General features: G+C 56.8%; 2 protein-coding genes across 2 annotated transcripts in view; both read right to left on the bottom strand.

The window, feature by feature from the left end:
• LOC128142893 (electroneutral sodium bicarbonate exchanger 1-like) overlaps positions 1 to 22,102 on the bottom strand; it is a 62,366-nt gene that overhangs the window by 12,256 nt on the left and 28,008 nt on the right. The window lies entirely within an intron of this gene.
• On the bottom strand, positions 11,602 to 14,105 carry LOC128142894 (T-cell activation Rho GTPase-activating protein-like). Its single transcript, XM_052789574.1, has 7 exons — positions 13,935 to 14,105; positions 13,541 to 13,702; positions 13,346 to 13,455; positions 12,804 to 12,999; positions 12,459 to 12,576; positions 12,153 to 12,301; positions 11,602 to 11,896 (listed from the first exon to the last, which is right to left on the bottom strand). Exons 1-7 carry the CDS (start codon positions 14,082 to 14,084, stop codon positions 11,801 to 11,803), a joined length of 981 nt encoding a protein of 326 aa, XP_052645534.1. The 5' UTR covers positions 14,085 to 14,105; the 3' UTR covers positions 11,602 to 11,800.

The raw sequence follows: 22,102 nt of genomic DNA, 5'->3' as shown, positions 1-22,102 counted from the left end.
CTGGAGGTGTGCTTTTAAATTTAAGAAGTTCTACATTTAAGAAGCCTCCTCCTTGCCAGCATAACACATGCGGTATTGACCTGTTTCAAAAATAAACTTATTCCCCTTTTTCTGAATATTGACCCAATTCAGTTACAAAGGAACTGTAATTCAGCCCCAACAAACTCCTGCTTTATAAATGGGAAACTTTTTCTAGTAATACCTTTCAGTATTTTCAAAATTGAAAAAGAAAAAAAAATTAACCAATAATTTTCTGTATCAGTTAAAATCAGCACATTTTCTTCAATAATATTTACAATGCTACTACTGTACTCTGAAGATTTATTTAAACTTAAGTAACAGGAGCATTTCTAAGCAGGCAGTATATTGGTCTCATTTCCTCAGGAATGGCAGGGGCTTTCTACTGTCTCAGGAAGAAGACGACAACAACAGAGCTCATCAGCTGTCACCAAGCTTGGCCACAAAGTAATGGCGTCATTAGAAGAACATCCACTGGCTCCCCCAGCTCCACAGCTATGAGGAAAGCATGTGAAATTGAGCATTAGATTAGCTGCTGTCAAGCTAGCTCACCAGTACTGCCACAGCTCCTGAAAAACTAGGAGGGTCTGACAGCTAGTCAAGCCTGAGAAATTCAAAGCAGCGGTCAGGTCTGGGGCCGAGAGCGAAACCACGGGAAAGCGCTACTGCAGAATGAATCTGAACAGGAGACAGAAAGGCACGGGGTGCAACTAGCTCAACAAATAGGAGTTTTCATTTGTCCAATTTCAACAGTCAGTAGCTTCTTTGAAGTATTTCTGATAAAAGCATTACTCGGTTACGCTAATGCTGCCTGTTGGTGACATTTTTTGTTTACGCCATTTTTACACCCTTGTACTCTCCAGAGAAGTTCCCCATTACTCGCACCTGAAATACTGCATTTGACAAAGCGTCCTCCGTCCCATAACAAACAAAAGATTTGCTCAGCCTAACATTCAGCTAAGGTCCCGTGGACCTGCTTCATCTCCTACCTCTAACTCCTTGACAGCACTTTCAGTGGTGTCGAGATCCAGAGCGCTGTGAAACAAACAGAGAGAGTTAGTCCCACCCCAACCAAAAAGCAACGGAGCTACGTTCCTTGTAAGAGTTTAAACAACAACAAAACATCATTCCCATTGCACAGAGAAAATACTTAGCAGGCAGATGAATTCCCAATTTATTGTTCTTAAAAAGCATCCATTATTCCACAAGGACTGTTTCTTTTCAATTTTCTGCCCATTTGTATTTTGTGCATTTGAGGATACAAAGGATGAGAGATCAGATCTTTTCAGTCGATCCTCACTAACCTTTAGGACTGGTTTTTTTGACAAGGTGCCCTCAAATCAGCACCTCTCTCTTCCAGCCTATCCCAATGCCATTCTGCTCAAGGGACTAAAAGAAGGAACCGGCAGGACGTGTCTCTTAATCCCCTCCACAGTGCAAACCTGCAGAGGAACGGGCCTTCACAGCATTGGAGCTAGGCCCTGTGATGCTGGGAGTTGTGTAGTGCCTGCATCAAACTGTGTTCCCAACTATTAACTGCATCTTTTGTAAGCCAGCTTCTCAAAAGTTGTTTGCTGCTAGGTATTGGCCAACAATAAAATGCACAGGGAGAGAGAAGGTCTCAAAGGAAAGCTGAACCCATTAAGAAGTAAACAAATGTCGCACAAATGTCACTTGGAAATAAGGAAATACGGTGGAGCGTAAGGAATTACGGCATGCAAGTATTCTCTGGTATATGGTCTGGCAGGCAGCCATTCTCATATCCTCCACATTCAGGGGCCCCAGCCAGAACTCAGTCAGAGATGAGAACTTTCCTTCCTCTTCAGAAAGGCCCTCTCCTTGCTTAATATGGAACAAGTTAATGAAAGGAATTACACAGCGCGCCACAGCAGAAGGACAGATATCACCCACCCAAGACTTATGCTGTGGTCATGAAGTCTTCATGAATCAGCAGGGACACAAAAGTATGATTCAGGAAGGGACGCTGAAGTGGCGATGACGAGAAGAGGGTGGAAAGAATGGAAGAAAGCAAGGGGCGATGACAGGCTGCCAAACTCAAACAAATGCAGTGCTCTCTCTACCATCAGGAGATCAAACACCTGCAGGCTGTTCAGAAACGTATGCACACTACTGGCAGTGCCGTCCAACGGGATTACACTGAGGGAAAGAGCTTGGTCACAGACAAGAGCAACATTTCAAGCATCTTCTGAACACCACACGACACCACAAGACAGACAACACACCTTCCTCTCCAAAATCAACACAGAGAACAAAACAAGGAGGAAAGTTAATCCTCCTGGATCTGACACTATTCCAGCAGAATGCTAATAAGCAAAGCTAAAGAAACAACTGCATTTCAATTCATCCCAAAATAAAGTCATGCGGCAGAATTTCAAAGACCCAGCCCACTCTTCCAAAGGAAAAAGGAGACTAGTGTGGCACGAGATTTAATGTAGCTTCAGGTCTGGAGACAGCCTAATTGGCGTGGTGTTCATAGCACAGTCTCTTCAATTCTTCTGCAGCTAACAACAGTCACTTCCAGAGTAAACCCAGGCCCTGGCAATGCCTGTGCACATCTCACTGCAAAAGCAAATTCACTCACACTCATAAAACCACTCTCTAGGCAGAGGCTTGAGCCGTTGCCTAGGGCATTTTAGCCCTGCTGCAACCTCACTGGCATGAAAACAGGGGTTTCGGGATGCCATGACACTGTTCTGTTTCTCTGATGCAGGGATACTTCCTGGCTCAAAAGGATCTCAGTCCTAGTTTCTGCATGGGTGCCACCACCTGAAAAGAGACTTAACCTCAACAGTTTAGAACACTTTCCAAAAGCCTCTGAGGGCATCAACCTTGAACTGCTGTCTGATGACGATCACAGCCTTGGAACAATGTACACAGGGAGCCAGATTATGCTGAGGCACTGCTTTTTTATTAATACTTATGAATACTATCATTATTAATTTTTTATCAGAAGCTGAGATAGCAACAACTCATAAAGTTTCAGACCAAGTTTGAGCCCTACAGAACACTCCTTCAGCAGGACCCAGTCTATAAGCACCTCCTTAAAAATACAACCCTTAAACCTAAGCAGCTCCAGCTCCTCTTTCAGAGCAGCTCAAACTTCTGGAATTATTACAGATCGCAGCCTCCAGGATTCCAAGTCCCCTCTCAAACTAAAAGCTCCAGAGCTCCTCCAGTGAGCTGGTCAAGGTTTTGCCCACTCACAAAAGCACTTGCCCATCATCTCTGTCTGCCTGACTAGCAGACACAAGCAGATTCCTCCAGGGCAATACCCTCAGGGAAAGTCTCTTTTTCACTTCTAAAGGACCATCCTCTTCACTTGTTTTACATCTTCCCCAGCTGACCAGACTGCTCAGCACCCTGTGCTTTAGTTACTTTGCTGGCTGCTAACTCAAACTTCCCATTTGAGGCTTACCACACAACTGTTACCTCCCACAACCCTCCTATTCACTGTCCCCTGCACACCCAAAGGCCGCTTTCCTTTCTCTGCCTTGCATGCCAGCAGTACCACAGACTAAAACACTCTCCCTTCACTCTCGTTTCTCAGGCTTGCCACTACAGTGCCTTCTAGAAACTGAGAGCAGCAGTTATCCTAAAAGTCCTGCTCAGCCCCTCTGCCTGCAGCAGAAGCACGCTCTTGTTTCAAAACAACAGGACAGGTTTGTCACAAACACATCGAAAGAGGAGTGGCAGCGCAAGGGGAACCTTGAGAGAGAAAAAATCCCAAGAGCACAACAAACAACTACTGCCAGGGAGAGTTTCCAAAGACTCTTTCCACATCCACACTTGAGCACCAGATTGCCAGGCCAGCAAAAGGCACACTGCTAACAGCAGACAGCCCAAGAAATAAGTACATACTTTGAGTCCAGAGCTTCACGGCTGTGCTGGTTTTGACTGGGAGAGAGTTAATTTTCCCCACAGTAGCTTGCACGGGGCTACGTTTTGGATTTGTGCTGAAAGCAGTGCTTACACAGCGTCAAGGCCTTTTCTGCTCCTCACACCGCCCCACCAGGGAGTCGGCTGGGGGTGCACAAGAAGCTGGGGGGGCACGAGGCTGGGACGGCTGACCCCAACTAACGCGAGGGATATTCCAGACCATAGGACGTCACGCTCAGCAATATAACTGGGGGAAGAAGAAGGAAGGGGGGACATGCCCAAGTAACCGTTAGGTGTGCTGGAGCCCTGCTTTCCTGCAGATTAAACACCTGCCAGACAACGAGAAGCACTGAACGAATTCCTGATTTTGCTTTGCTCGCATGCACAGCTTTTGCTTGACTGATTAAACCGCCTTTATCGCAACCTGCGAGTTGATTCACCCTTCCGATTCTCTCCCTCCTCCCACTGCGGGGCAGCGAGCGAGCGGCCGTGCGGGGCTTAGCTGCCGGCTGGGGTTAAACCACTACAAAGGCTCTAGAGCTTCTCAGTTGAACGCTTTAAACAAAATTTCAAAATACCATCAGTAAAACCAGCCTCTTTTCCCACGGAAGCACGAAATCCACACACGGCAGTGAAATAGGAGCGCTTTTTACAGCTCCCATTACTCTCTCAGGCCGATGCTCAGCCTGTGTGAGGGCAGTAGCCACTCGGAAGCGACTGCTTCCACGCTCAGTGAAAGAAGGCAGGAAAAGAGCAGCCCCCACCATCTGAATTTAGGGTCTCCTATGAACTCACTGCTACCTGCAGTCACCAAACTGCAGGCTGTAGCTTCAACATGCTCACCTGCCCATTGTAAGTCCGTACACAAGCCTGCCTGCATGAAGAAGCCTGGTTTCGGGCAACCGACAGGTACCTGCTTTCGAGGACGTCCTCCTTTCTCCCAGCCTGGGGAAGGAAGCAGGAGAGCCAACGGGACGTGACGGCTCTGGAAATGCCACTGCCGACCTCCCTGAAGCCTGACAGGCCTCTTGCCCCGGGGGCTGCCAAGAACGCCCGGGCAGGACTGTGTCGCAGCCCGCCACCGACGCCGGGCTGTGAGGGACACTCCCGGCGGCTGCGGCTCCCTGCGGGGACAGCCGGCAGAAACTCCTTTCTCTCCTCAGCCGCACGTCTCCGCGGTGCCCCCCCCCAGCGGCAGGCAGTCCCCTGCTGCCCCCGCAGCCCCGGGGGCGGCAGGGAGGGGCCGGGGCTGGCAGGGCCTGCGGGGGGAAGGCCGGGACCCGGCGCCCCGGCCTGCCGCGAGGGGAGATGCCGCCGCCGCCGCCTCAGCCCCGCTGCCGGCCTGCGAGGCCCCTGGGCAGCCCCGGCGCTGGCGACCGCCGGGCAGCCCACTGCTCCACGGACGGGGAGGAGCCCCCGCCACGGCCACCGGCCCTGCCGCGCCCTCCGCCCGCCCTTGCCTCAGGCGGGGCCGGGCCGGGGCTGCGGCCGGAGCGGAGCCGAGGGCAGCCGAGGGCAGCCGAGCCCGAACGAGATGAGCCGAACCGAGCCGAGGGCAGCCGAGCCGAAACGAGATGAGCCGAACCGAGCGGAGCCCAGCCAAGCCCAGCCGAAACGAGCTGAGCCGAAGGGAGCCGAGATGAGCCAAGCCCGGCCCGGGCGCCCCCTCCCTCTGCTCCAGCTCCCCACGCTGCTCTGCACTGGCTGCTGCTGCTGCTGCGCTGCAGAGGCAGCTGCATTTTGGGGCTTGGAGCGCTTTGGGTTCCAGCGTGAGCCCGAAGCATCAGAGGAGTTGGCCTGTACCTCGTGACAGGTCTTGCAGCTGCTTTCGGGGGGGTCTGGGCTCTGCCCAGGCCTCTCGAGTCAACGTTAACTCTGGTGCCTAATGACAGTATGCTGGCAGTGGCCCTGGTAGCTCAGCCCTTTCTCTCCCAAATTGCGATGATGTCAGCAGGTTTGCCTTTTCTTGGTCTAGGCGCCCTTCACGCAAAGATTCCCAGAGATTTTTTCATCCCTCCCCTACACACACAGTGGGATTCCTGGAGGGCCACAGAAATGCAACAGCAGCAGCGTTACGCTCTTCTGGGGTTTGGGGGAGGAAACACCCTCGTAGATAGCTGTCTGGAGCCTTTCTGGCAGCCACCTTTTGCTTCTCAAACAGACACAACCGAAAAGCTCCAATGGTCAGTGACCTAGCCGAGCGATGATCAAAAAAGAAGCCACTTTTTATCCCACAAAAGCCTAACGGCAACGTTTGTAGGAAGAAAACAATGTCCCCGTTCGTTCTCTTGTGCCAAACACAACAACGGATTTTGGTGTAAAAGAAGAGGCTCCTAATGAACTAAATAAAAACCTAAACACAGAACGTGGGGGGCAGGACAGTCAGCATTTCCCTTTGCCCTGTAAAGTACATCCTTTCCATTAAAATGAGGAGTTCCTCTTTGTTGAACCAGGAGGCAGTCAGTGCTCACGGGCTTCTGACGGCAGCCCTGCCTGGGGAACCCGGCTCAGACAAGCGCTTGCACCACTTTGGTGCTGCTCGGGAGCACCTGGACTCCTCTGGCCTCTCAGGAAATGCCTGGATCAGAAATGAGCTCAGCCCTTCTACTCTGCCTGGGGAGCTGCCCGCTGGAAACTGGAGCGGCATTTTTCCAGGAGGAATCCTCTTTTCTGATTGCTTTTCCTCGCAGTTCACGTACCTGGGCATCTAGGGTCGAGGTAGGTTTTCCATCCCACTTCCTCATGTCCTCTCCACGGTCACGCAGGTAAAACCACAGGGTACACCATGGTGTGTACCTTCTATCTCCTCTCTCTTGAGCAGAGGAACGCTTACTCCTAATAGCAGCGATGCGGGCCCATACGGGTGGGGAGAAGGACATAGCCTCTTTGAATTGCTGGAACTCCCGGGACAGTTCCTCTACAGCCAAGACACGGGCCCGTCGGGAGGAAGAGAGACTTCCTTTGTATTGCCGGAGTCAACCAGCCACTTCATCCACCGTTTGTCCCTCGCCTTCTTTCCAGGACATCACTGCCAATGAGTTGGCATATGACGCTGGTGCACGTCGTAGAAACTTCCGCCACATGGGTTGTGTGCATTGGACTTCATCTGGATCTGTGGGTGACTGCTTGTTATCCGGATCATTATAAATCACCTCCAGCATGGCTAATTCCCTCAGGTACTGGATACCTTTCTCCATGGTGGTCCACTTGCCTGGGTGACACGTAACATCTTCCTTGAAGGGGTATTTTTCCTTCACGCCTGACAGAAGTCCCCTCCAGAGGCTGAGGGCTCGTGTCTTTTTCCCAAACGCCTTGTCAATGGCCCCTTCCCTAGACAGGGATCCCACCTGCTTGCCTTCCCTACCCTCTAATTCCAAGCTACTGGCCCCGTTACCCCAGCATCGGAGCAGCCGGGTAACAATGTGCTCACCTGGATGGCAGCTGAAATCCTTTCGTGTATCTTGCAGCTCACTCAGGGACAGGGATCGGGTGATTATCTCGGGTTCTGCCTCTTCCTCCTGTTCTCATGATGACCCTGGTTCACCTTCATCCCTTGCTAAGTGAACCGATTTCTCCGTGTGTTTCTCCCTCTGTATAGGGGCGACTGACACCAGCACAGGTTGGTTCTCTGGTTCAGCTGCAGCGCCTGTCGCCGGGGTTGGTTGGGGTAGCTGCAGTGCTTGTCACGAGGGTTGGAATAGCTGCAGTGCCTGTCGGTCTGTTTTCCCTCCCTTCCCCCGAGGGTGCTGCATAATATCGAGCAGTGGTTGGTAGATACTGGCCAGGGCCCAGCACAGTGCGGTAAGTTGTGCCTCTTTGGAATAGGCACCGCATTTTCCTTTCCAATATTCTACCACTTCACCAGGGTCCTGTAGCTGTTTGGGAGTGCAGTTCCAAACCATTGGAGGTGAGAAGTCCTCTAGATACCTGCCCATTTTCTCCCACATGCCACGCCACCCATGACTATTCAGCCTTGGGGCAGCTCTCTGGGTGGTATTCTTAAAAAACTTTTTTGGAGCCCTAAACAAGACCTGAAACACATTCGGGAGACATAGCAAGACGAGCGTGCTGGCTTGAACATCTCAGGGATATTCAAACTTCTCAAAAGCTGCTGTAATTAGCTTGAAGGAGGAAGGGGAGGTGAACGAGCGCGGAGAAAGTATTCACCCCCAACTTCCCCACAGATTGGGTGCGATTACCAACAAATTCCGAGAGAGAGCGCCCGAGGCACGGGAATGACATCGGCGCCGCACACAGCTACCAGCTTAACCTCAGGACCCGTGACGTAATCGTTTTGTAAGTCGACGTCACCCAGGACAGCAAAATGATAGTCCTGAGCCCACGCCCAGAGGTGACAAACATCACCGCAGGGCACACAGAGCGCATGTAAGAACTCGCACAACACTGCCACGTGAACAAATGAGCCAACACTGGGACCAGCGGCTATTTGACTAATGTAAGAAATGCGCGCAACAAATTTGTTCTAACACGCTCTGGCCAGATCTGTCGTTATCTCAACCCTTCGTGCCCCACGTTGGGCACCAAAAAGGACTGTTGTGGTTTCAGCCCAGCCGGCGACCAAGCACCACGAGGCTGCTCGCTCACTCCCCCGCCGCCAACATCTTTGTCCAGAAACAGGAACGAAGACTCTCCCCGCGAGGAACGTCCCGACGGTGCTCCACGAAATCTAGAGTCCCCTTGGACGCTGGCGGGAGCAAGCTAGGAAAATCTGAGTGCCAAAGCCCGCGGAGTTTCTGCTTTCAGCTCCAGGACAGATTCCTGCTCGTCCGTAACAGGGAAGCCAGTGTCACCCTTGCGGGGCGGGAAACAAGGCTTATCCGATCAACCCCAAGTGCCGTGTGAAGCCAGAGCGCAAAGCTGGGCAAAACCGGGGGGGCAGGGGGGAAAGCCCGGCCCGGCCCGGCCCCTTGGGAGCCCTGAGGGTCCCCGGGGAGCGCAAAGCCGGGCAGCTGCCCTTCCTCACGCTCCCGGCCCGCTGCTCCCTGGAAAAGCGGGCACCGGCCTCCTCAGCCATCCCGGGGGCCCGGCCGGGAAGACCCCCGCCAGGGACAGCCCCGGGCGGTGCTGCCCAGAGCCCACCCAGCCCCGCCGCCCTCCCCTCCACCGCACCCACCCCTTCTCCCCCGGGGGTTTGTCCCCGCGGCAGCTGCAGCAGGATCGCGCCACTTGCCGTCCCCAGCGTGCGGGGCAGGGCTGCCCAAATGGAGCCCGAGGGGTCACGGCCCGCAGGCCGGGACCAGCGGAGAGCCGCCAGGGAAACCGCCGCCTCCGTCCATCGCACGGACGGGAGCCGCAGCAGCCGGAGAACGCTCCCGAGCCGTGCCGCTCCCAGGGCAAGCCCAGGCACCGCTTCACGCGTGGGACGTGCCGTCCCGAGAGCGGGGCTAGCCCAGGGGCAGCGGGGACAGGCTGGCCAGCAGCGCCGAGCCCGAGGCAAAGTCTGCCGTGGGTGCAGCCTTAGTCCTGGCTGGCCCTCGGCGCCTCTGGAGAGCGCCGGAGCCACGAGAACCGGCTCGGTCCCTTTGCATCGGTGTCCTTGCCACCGGGGCAATCGCTGCCAGAGACGCGGGGCCCCCCGGGCCGCTCCCCAGCCCCTGGCAGTGTCCCTCTCCATCTGCCCGCCCGCCCCTGCTGTGGGCAGGAGGTCTCCGCGCCCGTGCTCCCCCGGACAAGGAGCTGCAGCGCCCGGTGCGCGGTGCCGAGGGGCCGGCTCCTGCCCACCATCACCTGCGACTGGAGGAGCCGCACCGCGCCCGCAGGCAGCGCTGCCCGCCCTGCCTGCCCATGCCGCTGCACCCGACCGCCTCCGCTCGGCTCGGCTCGGCTCGGCAAAGCTCGGCTTTGGCTCGGCAAAGCTCGGCTCAGTTCGGCTCCATTCGGCTCGGCTTCGCTGGGCTTGGCTCCACTCGGCTCGGCTCGGCTCAGTTCGGCTCCATTCGGCTCGGCTCGGCTTCGCTGGGCTTGGCTCCACTCGGCTCGGCTCGGCGGAGCTCGGCACAGTGCCGGAGCCCCCCCCAAGGCGAAGCGGTCAGGATGCTGACCAAGCAGGAGCTCTCCTTCGGCGGGTCCCGGGACGTCCCTGCTGAGCTCAGCTGAACCCTCCTCGCTGGGCAGCAGCTGGCAGGACAAAGAAACCCGGGTGGGCGCAGGACAGAGACACGGCGAGAGCGACCTGCCCTTCCCGGGAAAGAGGAGTCAGCGACGGCTCTCCCGGGACCGATGCCCCACGCCCACCTGTGCCTCTGCACCAAACGGGCTGGAAAAGGTCCCTGGCTGCCCACCCCAAACGCGCTCCCCCGCAGGAGCTCCCCAGACCCTGCTCAGGGCACCAGGGCTGGGCTCAGGAAGGAGTTTTTTCCCCTGGGCAGATTGGCACAGGTCCCGGGGGGGTTTGGCCTTCCTCTGCAGCACTGAGCACAGCCCCTTGCCAGGGTCCTCGGGGCCATTTCTGGCCAGTGAGTCCTTGCTGTTGCAGGAGCAGGAGTCCAGCTGTGCCCTCCAGCCCTCCGCCTCTCTTGGCAGGGGAACCTCACGGACCTCCAGGTCTCCAGGTCACCTGCAAAACAAGGAGCCTCAAGGAAGCCGACTTTTCCCTGGTGCTTTTAAGCTGGCACACTTCAGTGGGGAGAAGAGAAAGCCTGGGGGTGTGTGGGGGTGTCTTATCTATCTATCTATCTATCTAAACCTGCTGGGAGGGAATGAAGATGAGGGAGCCAGGCTCTTCTCAAGAGTGCCCACTGAGAGCACCAGAGGCAACAGGCACAAATTAAACCCCATGATATGCTCCAGCTGCACATGAGAAAACAACTTTTTCCTGTCCGGGTGGTCAAACACTGGCACAGGTTGCCCAGGGAGTTTGCGGAGTCTCCGTCCTTGGCGACGTTCAAAACCCAAGGGCACATTGTCCTGGGCAACCTGCTCTAGGTGAGCCTGCTTGAGCAGGCGGGTTGGACCAGAGGACCTCTACAGGTCCCTTCCAACCTCCACCCTCCTGTGTGAGTCTGTGCTTTGGTTTCACTCCTAAAGCGCCTGAACTCAGCCCTGATGCCTGCTGGAAAGGCTGCTGGGACAAGGCAAGATCCCAGACTCCTCCCCGAGGACTCATCACAAAACCCCGTCTACCTAGTCCAGAATATCGTATGGCAGACACACTCAGAAGAGAGAAAAGATCCTTTTATTGTGAACATCAACTGCGGCGGGGGGCGGGCCCGGGAGTCACAGGGCTTCAGCCAGTAACGGGGAAACAGCCCCTACAACGACAGAGTCAGAGAGCACTGATAAACCCACAAAGGCAGGAATAGGCATGACTCGGTTCCCCTTTCTTTGGGGAACACCACTGACGAGGAATTGTTCATAGCCCAGAAGAGAGAGCTATGGCTGGCATCGACTAGGGGACGGCTCTGGCGCCTTATCCCCACGGGTAATGCCCTTAGAGACCTGCGTGCGTGCAGAGATGCACAGGGCCCCCGTGCCACACAGCAGGGCTCGATGGGGAGCCCCTGGGGAGCGGCCACGGAGTTATTTCCAAGCCCTGCGCAGCACCATCCCTTGCCAGTGGGTCGGACTGACTTGGAGCAGCGCTGAGAGCTGGGAAAGATGGGCAGCAGAGCCTGGTACACACCTGGGCTTCTTGACCTGCTGGACCTTCCTGCTTCTTTTAAGTCCCCATCTCTTTCTCTCTTCCTTCTTTTCTTTTCTCGTTGGCATTCCTTCTCCTCCGCCCAGGCCTGTTTTCTCTTTCTTTTCTTTCGGTTTTCCTTTTCCTGGGGGGAGCCTGCAAACCTTTCCATCCCACAGTATGATTAGGTAGGTAAAGCCAGGATCAACTAGAATCAGTTCTTGATTTACCCAAAGCTGACTCATTTTACCTTCTTTCCTCTGAAACGCTCTTTAGTCCTTCTGTGCATCCCAGGGAGTCTACTGTGGTCCCTGGGGTGGTTGGAGCCAAAGCAACGGGTGCCTACAACAGAAATGTCAGAGTCAGCAGGTGGCAAGGGACACCCTGGAGTAGCAGGCGACTGTCTGGCAAAATGCTGCCTTAGCCCTACAGAGAAGATCCCTTTGGCTGGTTTGCATTAGCCCTTTCTTCCAAGGGCCTCACTTTGGAACACAGGGTTCACACGGGTGTGTGACACTCAGTTCGTTTCTGGCAGCTCAACAAACACGGGGATACCGTGTCTCGGGTAGGAGGGTAGCTCCTGATGGAGCTGCCATACCTCTGCCGTTTCGGACTCCACCACCGCGTCTCCCCCAGCTTCTTTGAGGACGTCCAGCAGAGAGGCGGGTGGTGCATGCAGCAAGGCTTCTGCCTGGTGGTCCTTGTCTGCTCTGCCTGCAGGGCCACTTTGCTCTTCCAAATGCAGGTCTAGAAAGGAAAAGCACGTGCAACAAAGTGACTCCTTGGAAGTAAAGCACACCTAAAGCAAAACCCACCCAAAGCCCTACACCAGCTGTCTTCTCGACGTTGAGATTTGTGGTACCCCAAGCCCCAGCCTGTGACAGCCCTCAGTTCCTCCTCCTACCTGTGGCTCTGTCCATGGGTGCTGGCGACTCCCCGGCTGATGGACAGGAGCGGCCAGCCATCTCCTCCACAAAGATGTCACCGCAGTTTTCAATGAGAAACGCCACCAGCACGTTCACCTGCACACATCAAACCCTCGGTCTCAACCCAGGTGCCTGAAAAAGTATCACGCAGCCTTTCCCACTCCCGACCCTTGCCTCTGCGCAGGCGGCCGTGGTTGTGGGGCTGCTCTTGCAGGCAGCTGCCCCACCAGCATTTGCTCAAGAGAGGAGGCAGCCAGGGACCTCTGAGCAGCCAAGCTCACATGGGCCGGCAAGGCTGCAGCCGGCTGCTCAGTACAGCGCACCTTCTCAGTCACCACCAGCATGGCCTCGAGGGGGAGCAGGTCCTCGTTAGGTGGGCTCAGCAGATTTGGCCCAAGGCAGATGGCCAGGTTGCTGGCGGTCATTCTGCTGCTGGAGGCGTTGTGGCCAATGTGCTGGAGGAGGGCCAGCAGCCGCTTGAGGAGGAGGAGATTGGCTCCAGGCAACTTCTCGGCCACCCTGAGGGAACAGGAACTCAACGTTAACGGAGCAGATGTTGCCCACAGCCGTCCCCGAAGCTTGCCTAACGCAGGTGGGTTGCGCAGCTTTCCAGGTGCTCTCAGCCAGCGGTCAGTGCTCCTGCGCTTCAGGAAGGAAGCACGGCGTTGCTTCCCAGCTCCTCATTTCACCCGAGCCCAGGCAAGGGAAGGCTCCCTGTCCATGCCCTTTCCCCCGAAATCTAAGCCCACCCCAGCTAAAGCAAGCTGTCAGAAGACACAGCTTTTTAAGGAGACTGTCCCTTTTCAGGCAAATCCCAGGCCTCTACCAGTCCCTCCTCAACAGGAAGGCTGCTGCCCACGCTTACGCTTTCAGCTCTTCAACCTTCTCCTCCTTGCCGCTCTTCTGCATCGCTGCCATCCAGTCCTCGAAGAGGTCTGTCACCAGGAGCTTGGCGGGGATGCTTCGGAGGAAGTCCTGCAATGCCAGGGGCTCCAGGTGAGCCTCTGAACACTCCAGGGCCAGGCAGGAGCTCTTCCAGCTGCAGGTCAGAAGCGCTCACCTTCAAGATGACGGCCAGCAGCAGCGCAGGCTGGCTGCCCAGGTCGACATCCGCACCGCGGTCCAGGGCCTCCCGCAGCTCACGAAACTCTGTCCCGCTGGCAGCTCTTCGGAATACCCCTTCTGTCGACGGTCCTTCCTGGTGCAGGACAGCCAGCATCTCCTGCAGGAGGGCCAGGAGGACAGTTGCTTGGCTGAGAAGCTGCCTTCCAACAGCAGTGACCAAAGCACTGCCCCAGATCCTGCTCCCTGCCCCCGCCAAAGGGGCTGGCACCAGAAGCGTCTTCTGGGGGTGAAGGGCCCAACCCCCCATCCCCACAGCTCCTGCGGACACCCACCTCCCCTCTGGAGCAGCCGGAGGGAGGGCTGGGGACCCCCTGCCCAGGCTGGCTTACCTGGATGGGCTGGGGCAGGGAGCCGTCCTCCCCGCAGAGGGCTGCCAGGGGCTGTCCAAAGAGCGCCCTGCTGCAGCCGGAGCCCACCTGCCCTGGCGCCTGGGCAGCGGCCGGGGTCCTCCGCAGAGCAAAGGGCCAGGGCAGCCCCATCCTCCTCCTGCTGCTGCTGCTGCTGCTGTTCCCTCCTTCTGAAAAGGAAAACGGAGCAAGAGCGCGTCAATGGAGACAGCCGGGCCAGCACTCCCAGAGCCTGCCCTGCCTGCAGCACGGTGCTGAGCGGTGCGGCAGGATGGGCAGGGAGCCAGCAGCTGGAACCACAGCTCCAGCTCAGCGGCTCCAGCTCGGAGGCTCCTGAGGGCCGGCGTGCCACCGGGACAACCTGTCCCAGCCCTCCTCCAAGCTGTGGGCAGCAGCAGAGGCTCTGGGTCCCTGCAGAACCACGTCCAGCGGCTGCTGCCCAGCGGGTGTCCTTGCTCGTCCAGGTGACGTCCTCCCTTGGGGTGCCATACCTGCATGGCGACACTCAAGGGACAAGTGAGCACAGCTCAACCATTTGCAGGACAACGCGTTTCCTTCCAGAACTCACCTGGTGAGCGGCAAAGTCCCCCAGCTTTGATAGATGGGTCTGTCGGTGGCCCTTGCTTGGGATGATCCTGCAAGAAGCAGGCTGCGCTTAGAGAGCAGCCCCGCAGCAGAAGGGGCCACCGGCGAGCTGCCGCCCGGCACCAGCAGCCTGAGCGCAGCAGAGCTGGGACCCGAGTGGCACCGTGGGACCACTCTTCCCTCCATCCCTGCCGCACAAGCTCACCCCGCTGGCCGCAGACGCCGGCACAGCCAGAGGCGGGTGAAAGGCAGCCATTCTCACCTCTGCCTGGCCCTCCATCAGCCTCTCCAGGCTCCTGGCGCTGAATGTCCTCCACTGGGCAAGAGAGAAGGAGCGGAGGAAGGTGAGCAGCGATGCCTCTGCCGCTCGGCTGGAGGACCAGGGCTCGGGGACAGAGCCCAGACCGGAGAGACACTCACGGCGTGGCGGCGGCTCAGCTCCTTCTCCAGGGGTCTGAGGGAGGGGAGACGGATCACGCGGGCTCTCTTTGCTCCTCCTGGTGTCCTGTGCACCGGGAAGGGACAGGGAGAGAGCTGGCTGAGCCCCAAGCTGCCCCTTCTCTCCTGTGAGGCAGCTCTGCCCGAGAGCTGCCCGCAGCCGCGAGGGCACCTCTCCCCAGCTGGGAAGCTGTGTTCCCCCGTCCGGCTGTGCCTGGAGCATCCCCCCCGGCTTACCCCAGCAGTGTGCCCACCCACAGCTCCTTCAGTGCCTGGGAGCTGCAGAAAGAGAGGAGAACCAGCGTCAGGCCCCGCTGCCCCGCAGCCCGTGGGCAGAGGCAGGCGCCTGCGCAGCCCTGCCCCGTGGGGAAGGACACAGGGGCAGGATGAAGCCCCACGGGGCAGGACAGAGACGCTGCCCAAGCCCTGGCTCCCCGTGTCCTGCCAGAGCAGCTGCTTTTGCCCTTCTCTTCTGGGGACCCGAAGGGCACCAGGGGATGCAGGACCTGGCAATGCCCCCATCCCTCCTTGCCGGCGTGCTTCCCGCTCCCTGCCCAGGCTCTGCACGCAGGGCAGAGGCCATTCACAGGATGGCGTGGGCATGGTTGGGAACCTCTCCTGCCCGGCCATGGGACGTGGCACCACGACTCACCCAAAAGCGGCGACGCAGGAGCCGGTGGGCCAGATGAGGATGATGGAGGTCCTGTCCTCGTCGCTGCCTTCCTCCTCCTCTTTTTCCTCCCCCGCTGCCTCCTTTCCGCCACTCAGCACCCACAGCTGGTCCAGGGCCAGGCGGAGCTGTGGGCACAGGGTGGTGCCACGTCTGCAGAGAGGAGAGGCAGGCGGTGAGCTGGAGGTGGCCTCCTGGGGGTCCCCCCGGGCAGAGCCCCGTCCCCCACCTGCCCTTGGGACAGACATCGATGGGTGCATCCAGCACCACGGTCCCGGGGCCGGGGGCTGGTGCCGGGGTGTCCCTGCCCTGGTGCCAGGGCCAGGGATGGGGGAAAGGCAGCTGGGCTCTGAGGGTCTTACTGCAACTTGGCGATGAGCAGTTCATCCTGGAGGAGGAGAAGGCGTCTCTCGCTCCTCTTGCGGCCCCGGGTCAGCCGCACGTCCGTGCTCAGCACCGGCTCGGCGTCGGTGAGAGCCTCCCTGCAGAGCAGAGAGCGGCGGGCATGAGAAAGGCCGCCGCTGCGGGTCCCGGCCGTGCCCGCGTGTCCCCGAGGCACAGGGAGAGCCCACCTGGAGACGCAGCAGCAGTTGGCCTGGCCCATCCTGCCCGGGAGAGGAGGACCCTCGCCGTGGACCGAGGACGCGGGCCAGTCGGCGACAGCGGGGATGGGAAGCGAGGTGCCGGTGCCGGCTCGGTGCTGCTCGGCCAGATCCTGCCTCCTCCCAGCGCTCCTCCATGCCAGCACAGCTCCGTGCTGCTGTCTCTGGTGGCTGTGGGCTCCAACTGACCAACATTCTGAGCCCAACGGAAAGTGGGAGGGGCACTGGGGCGAGAGTTCTCTCCAGTATGGCCGGCTCTGCCTGGCACTGGGGAGCCCAGGGCTGGATGGACACAGCGGAGGGGAAGGACCACCTACCTCCGCCTGTTGCCAATGCTTTCCCTGCTGCAGCCCAGGATGCAGTTAGCCTTCTTTGCCCCAAGGGCACTTTTCTGGCTCTAAATTGGTCAGCTTGGCGTCCGCCATGACCCCAGGTGTCTGCACAGCTGCTTTCCAGCTGGGTGTCCCCCAGCAGTTACTGGTGCAAGGGCTTGTTCATCCCCAGGTCTCCAGGACTTTGCTCTTCCCCTTGCTGAACTACATGAGGTTCCTGTCAGCCCCTTTCTCCAGCCTGTCAAGATGCCCCTGATTGACAGCAGGACCCTCCGGCACGTGAGCCTCTCCTCCCGGTTGTGTGCCACCTGCAAGCTGCCTGAGGGTCCACTCTGCCCCATCTCCCAGACCAGGGAATGTGAACAGGTCCCGCGTGGTGCAGCGCAGGGGGTGCAGACATGCACTTTGATAGGCCATCGCTTGTCACAGTAGGTTCAGAAATTTAGGGGGAAAATCCATATTGGTTTTGGTATTATTTACACAGTGCTTCCCCTTTGCATTCCTGCAAGCTATTAAAAGGTGTTCAAAATGTCTCCCTTTTCATTGGAATGTCACAGCTCTTCACAGTGCTGATGTTGTGTGTAACATTGGATCAGGTTGTACTCTCGCATAGATCGTTAGATAGTATGTAGCCTAGATTATTAGGTAGAAGATAGCAGATTATCTGCATTAATTGTGCTAACACCAATGACAGGAGGTTGCGTCTAGCTCTTGAGCCGAAGGATAAAAATCCAAGGTGTCTGTTGAACTCAGTGGGCTATTGATCAGCAGATTGAATTCACCGTGTTCAAAAAAGAAAAGGTACGCGAGAAAGGCGTATTCCATCTTGACTGCTACAATGCCTGTTTTGGTAGGTATGAAGATATAGTATCCATGCCCCTCCCGCCACCCCCTTCCAAAAAAAAAAGGACTAGAGAAAAAAGATTCAACTGCTAGAGCAATGGGGCTTTTAATAGCCAAGTAGATTTCCCTAGATCATTCCCATTCAATGAGCCACTTTGTCTGACATTCTGCCTCCGCTTGGTACCAACAGAAGCCTCTACCTGTGCCATGCTATGGAAGATGTAGAATTCCTCTCTGATCCAGAACTTTCCACCTGCAAGCAAAACCGTGGTGAAGTTTTCCTCCACCTCAACCACTCCCTGGTGCCTCTTCCCCAGGGAAAGTCTTTCCTCTGTCACTCTGTGATCATAGCTGGTCACGGGCAATGCAAGCCCCAAGCCTCAGCCACCCTCCAAGGCCACCAACCCCCGTTAGCCATACGCAAGATCTCAAACTCCTTTTCAGCTGCAGGAGAAGGGTTCTTAATAGAAATGGATGCACACGGCACAGTCTATTCCAGAACAGCCACAGCGGTTAAAAGCTTCCCGTGTCCTGGATTGGTGGTTTTCAGGACCAGCTCCTGGGTGCCGTTGCACGAGGCTAGCGATAGCTCTATTTCATGTAGGTAATTCAGGCTTAATCCTTCGTCCCCACAGGCCCAGCAGCACAGAAAGTCACAGTGGGCTGTGTTTGAGCAGCCTGCTCCACTGGACTTGTGGCAAATGGCCGCATCCCTGCTCTTCCATTGTCCGCGTAGGGTCCTGGTCAATACAACAAGCTGCTTTCCCTGGAAATGACCATCGTGGCTAAAGGCAGACTCCTCCTTGTGGATGCCAGCCAAGCTGTGGGAATGTCTCTGGCGCTCATGCTGTGCCAGCTTTCAATCCCCAAGAGACTGGAACCGAGGCAGGTCCAACAGGAAGAAAATTTGCAATTGTTACTGAAAGAGGGGAGCAACCACCGGCACTGAAGAGCCATTCATATCCTGCCGAAAGCCACAGGGAAATGCAATGTGTGGTGAGCTTAGGCAGGAATACTCCTGTCCGTGGAGCAGCACACTTGGCTATTAAGGCTTTATCACACTTGGGTGATAAGGCTTTATCCTTGGCTTTCCCGCAGTGCTGACCGCTGTGGCTGCTGCCTGTTCTTTCCTGCCATGCTGGCTGCACCCACCTGTGGGGCTGTCCTTGGGAAGGGCACCAGAGCCGAGAAACCCCCTGGGAGAGGGGTGGGGAGAAGCTCTTCTCCAGAGATTTGCCAGAAACTCGCCAGAGCATCCCTTTTCCAGCCCATGAGATGCTCTGTGTGACAAGGGAAGGTGCCCGTTGGTCCAATGGATGAGGCCCTGCAGGGCTCCCATCAGGGTCCTTTGACCTACCCATCTTCCAGCCGCCACTCCAGGGGCTGGGGGTCTCATGAAGGGCAGAGCCCTGTCCCCCACCTGCCGTCGGGACAGACATTGGTGCATCCAGCCATTAAAACGTGCCGAGGCCAGCTAACTAGGAAAAAGAGATGAGCCACACTGCGCATGCCCAAAGGGCAGACACTATGTCAATGATAACATAAATAACTACATGATTAGAACAATATAAGCTTGCTTTGCTGTAGGTAACGGTATGCACGCTAGGAGGAACTACCCCCCCGTGCAGCCAGCGCTGCCATAAAGAATGCCTGCTTTCTCAAACTCCAAAATCGAGCCTCAGAGAGTTTCTTTGACCGGCTTTTTCGGTTACGCACCCCTACCTCTGACTGGCAGGACAGAAGAGTACTTCGCTCGGGCACCCGTCCCTTTTGCTCCTGCCCCCAAGACTCTCAAGTCCTGCTTGACCTTGCCCGGGTTTTGCTTTACCGTGTCCTGGTGCCCGCATGGAAAAGGAGCAGGGGATAGCAGTCCGTGCTTGAACCAGCGGGGCAGCCTCCCTGTGACATCCTGCAGCACTCCCGGGCGGCCAGCACCGCGGGGCCCTCCTGTTTCTTCTGGCAAAGTCTCAGCTCCTCCTCCCCCATCCAGCGCAGCCTGCCGACTGCTGCCCTCCTCCTGCAGCTCCTCCGCTCGCTGAGGGACTCCACCAGACGTGGCACACCTCGGGCGGGTGCAGGCTCCGGAGGGGAGGTGCGGTCTTTGCAGCCTTCCACCTGGGCAGCAGCTTCCCTGGGAGGGAGCTCTGTCAGGGTGGCCACCCCCAGCTAGCCTGGCCAGGCAGCCGCAGAGCGCAGCCCTCGCCTGCTCTCTGCCAGCACGCTCCTAATTCTCTGGCGACCTCGGGCTGCTGGGCAGGCTTGCACGGCCACCAGCTGGCTCAGGGTGGCCGTCGGCGCTGCAGCCCGAGGCGGCGGGTGAGCAGAGCGGGCAGCAGCCCCGCCGCTGACAGGGTGCGCTGCCCTTCCCGCGCTAACGGCCGCTCCCGCCGGCCGGCGCTCCTCAGGGGCAGGTTCTTCGCGCCTTCCCGCCCCGTGCGAGCGACCGCCGGGGAGCGCCGGCACCCCCCGGCTCTCGCCCGCCGCCCGAGGGTGCCGGGGGGCCCGACCCCCCCTCGGACAGCCGGCGGGGACCTCGCAAGCCTCGCCGTCCTCCACCTGCAGAGGTAGGGGAAATGGCCGCCTCACGGCTGCGCGGCGGAAGGCGCGGAGTGGCACCCCACGGCCTGGGCAGGAGCCAGAGGCAGCGCTGTCCTCTGGGGGGCACCTGGTCCCGGAGTGCCGGGGCAAGGTGCCTGGAAATTGGGGAGGGTTGTCCACAGGCTTTTTTCCAGAGGAGCACGGTTCTCCTCCGTCGGCTTCTCTGGTCAGCGGCAGCGTTTCACTCCCCTGGGTCTGGCGGGTTTTTTGGTGGTTGTTCTCCTCGGCTTGTTTTTCCTCTGTTGGGAGTGAAACGTTTGGGATTGCTTCAGGGCTTGCCGGGCCACAGCAGGGGTGAAGAAGAGGGGTAAAAGGCGTCCCAGAAGCCACGGAGGGAGGGGGCTGAGCCCTGGGCGGGAGCAGCTGCCGGTCGGAGAGCAGCAGGTTGCTGCTGGGGAGGTTTCACCAAGCGAGGAAGTGTGGGGTTTTGCCGGTTGACTCGTGCCCTTTTCATTTCTCCCTGGTACAACAGCCCCGTGAATGGTTGTGAAAGTGCTAAGTGTTGTCTGCCAGTACGAAAAGCAGCGATTTCTTTCCTAACTACCACAGCGGCTGGCCAGACGCGCGAGTGTAACAAAATCCAGGAATAGCGTTTTAAAAACTACGTCCCAGAATGCAAAAACCCGCACCGTTTGTCTTTAGTTCTTGGCGGAGACATGTGCCGTGACAGACAACGTGAAAACCGGCTTTGATTTGGAGAAGGGGCGTTATGAAACAGTATTCAAAGGGCTACACAAATTATTTCACGCAGGACTTGCGCGTGTTTCTGCGATGTCTCTGGTGGCCCTTCCTGGCATCTGCTAGGCTGTTACCAACCGTGAAGTCCAGGAGATCCACATTTTGACATCTGTCTTGGGAACGTAGGAGTCAGGGCATGAAATGCCCACCTGTGACTCTTCTTGAACTTTAGAGGAGGTAAGGTCTGGATGCCCACAATGTGATGCCATCCCTTCCCTTAATGAGCTGACAACCCGGACCGGACCACCCCTGGTACCTGTTGAGCTGTGGGTGTACGTTTCAGCGGGGGATCGTCGTCAGTTTGTGGTATTGCAGGGAGGTACTTTTGAATCTGGCTACACCTGGAATATATTTTTGATTGTATGTTCAAGCAAGCAAACAAAACCTCATGGGGTGGCAGTGGAGTGATGAAACTGAACAGGTTCTCTCTCTTCTTGTTGAGGGTGGTTTTGGTTTTTTTTCTCCCCATGATGGAATACAGAAAAATGGGCTCAAGCCCTGACCTGAGCTCTCAGCAGTGATACCAGTCTTCCCTCTGAACACAACTGGCTCACTGATGTGCAGAAAATTGCAGATTAGTGGGACTGCAATTAAGAAACAGCAGTGCTAAAGGTGGGTGTGACTTGTGCGGTAGAAAAGATGCTTCTTTTCTAGGTGGTGGAAAGCATATTCTGCTTTCCCTGACTCCCACACGGCCCCTTTGTTTCCAGCAGGCTTCCCACCGGCGCCTCTGCAAGCCTGTTCTTAGGTGCAACCGAAAGGAGAATTTTCTCTTTATTATTCCCACACCTCAGAGGCAATTCTGCTTTCACTGAACTGAATGGAAATTTGTGAGTAAAGATGATGTTTAGATTCGTCTGCAGTGCCACAGTAGAGTTCATGGGGCCCTGCCCATCTTCAATAAATGTCAGCTTTGTGTTGTGGTTTTCACTGGAGTGACAGCCACTGAATTGGAGAAGACCCATGGGAGAAAATAAACTGATGACAGAAGTTTTGAACGATGGGCTTGGGAACCACAGATGTGCATGTTTACAGAGTACATCTCTTTCAATCTCCTGAGAGGATTTTTTCCTCTCATAACTTGAGTAGGATGGAAATCTTTTTGGTCTGGTGGATTTGATATTTTTAACTTCACTTTTTACTGTGTTGCAAAAAAAAAATGCACGCAATCTTACCACTTGCAGCCCACGGTGTTACCTGCTGGTCAGAAATGTCTGAGGCTTTCACATCTATTCCGTACCTCTGCTAACACTGTGCCAGTCTTGATCTGGTCAAATGAGAGCAGCTACTGCGAATAACGTTCTGGACTTCCCCATCTCCTTACTCTGGTTTTCCTCTGTTTCT

The sequence above is a fragment of the Harpia harpyja genome, chromosome 6, assembly GCF_026419915.1.
Source record: "Harpia harpyja isolate bHarHar1 chromosome 6, bHarHar1 primary haplotype, whole genome shotgun sequence".
In the NCBI taxonomy this organism is placed as follows: Eukaryota; Metazoa; Chordata; class Aves; order Accipitriformes; family Accipitridae; genus Harpia; species Harpia harpyja.
Note: the sequence above shows the minus strand (reverse complement) of the source record. Positions and strands in the feature narration are given on the sequence as shown.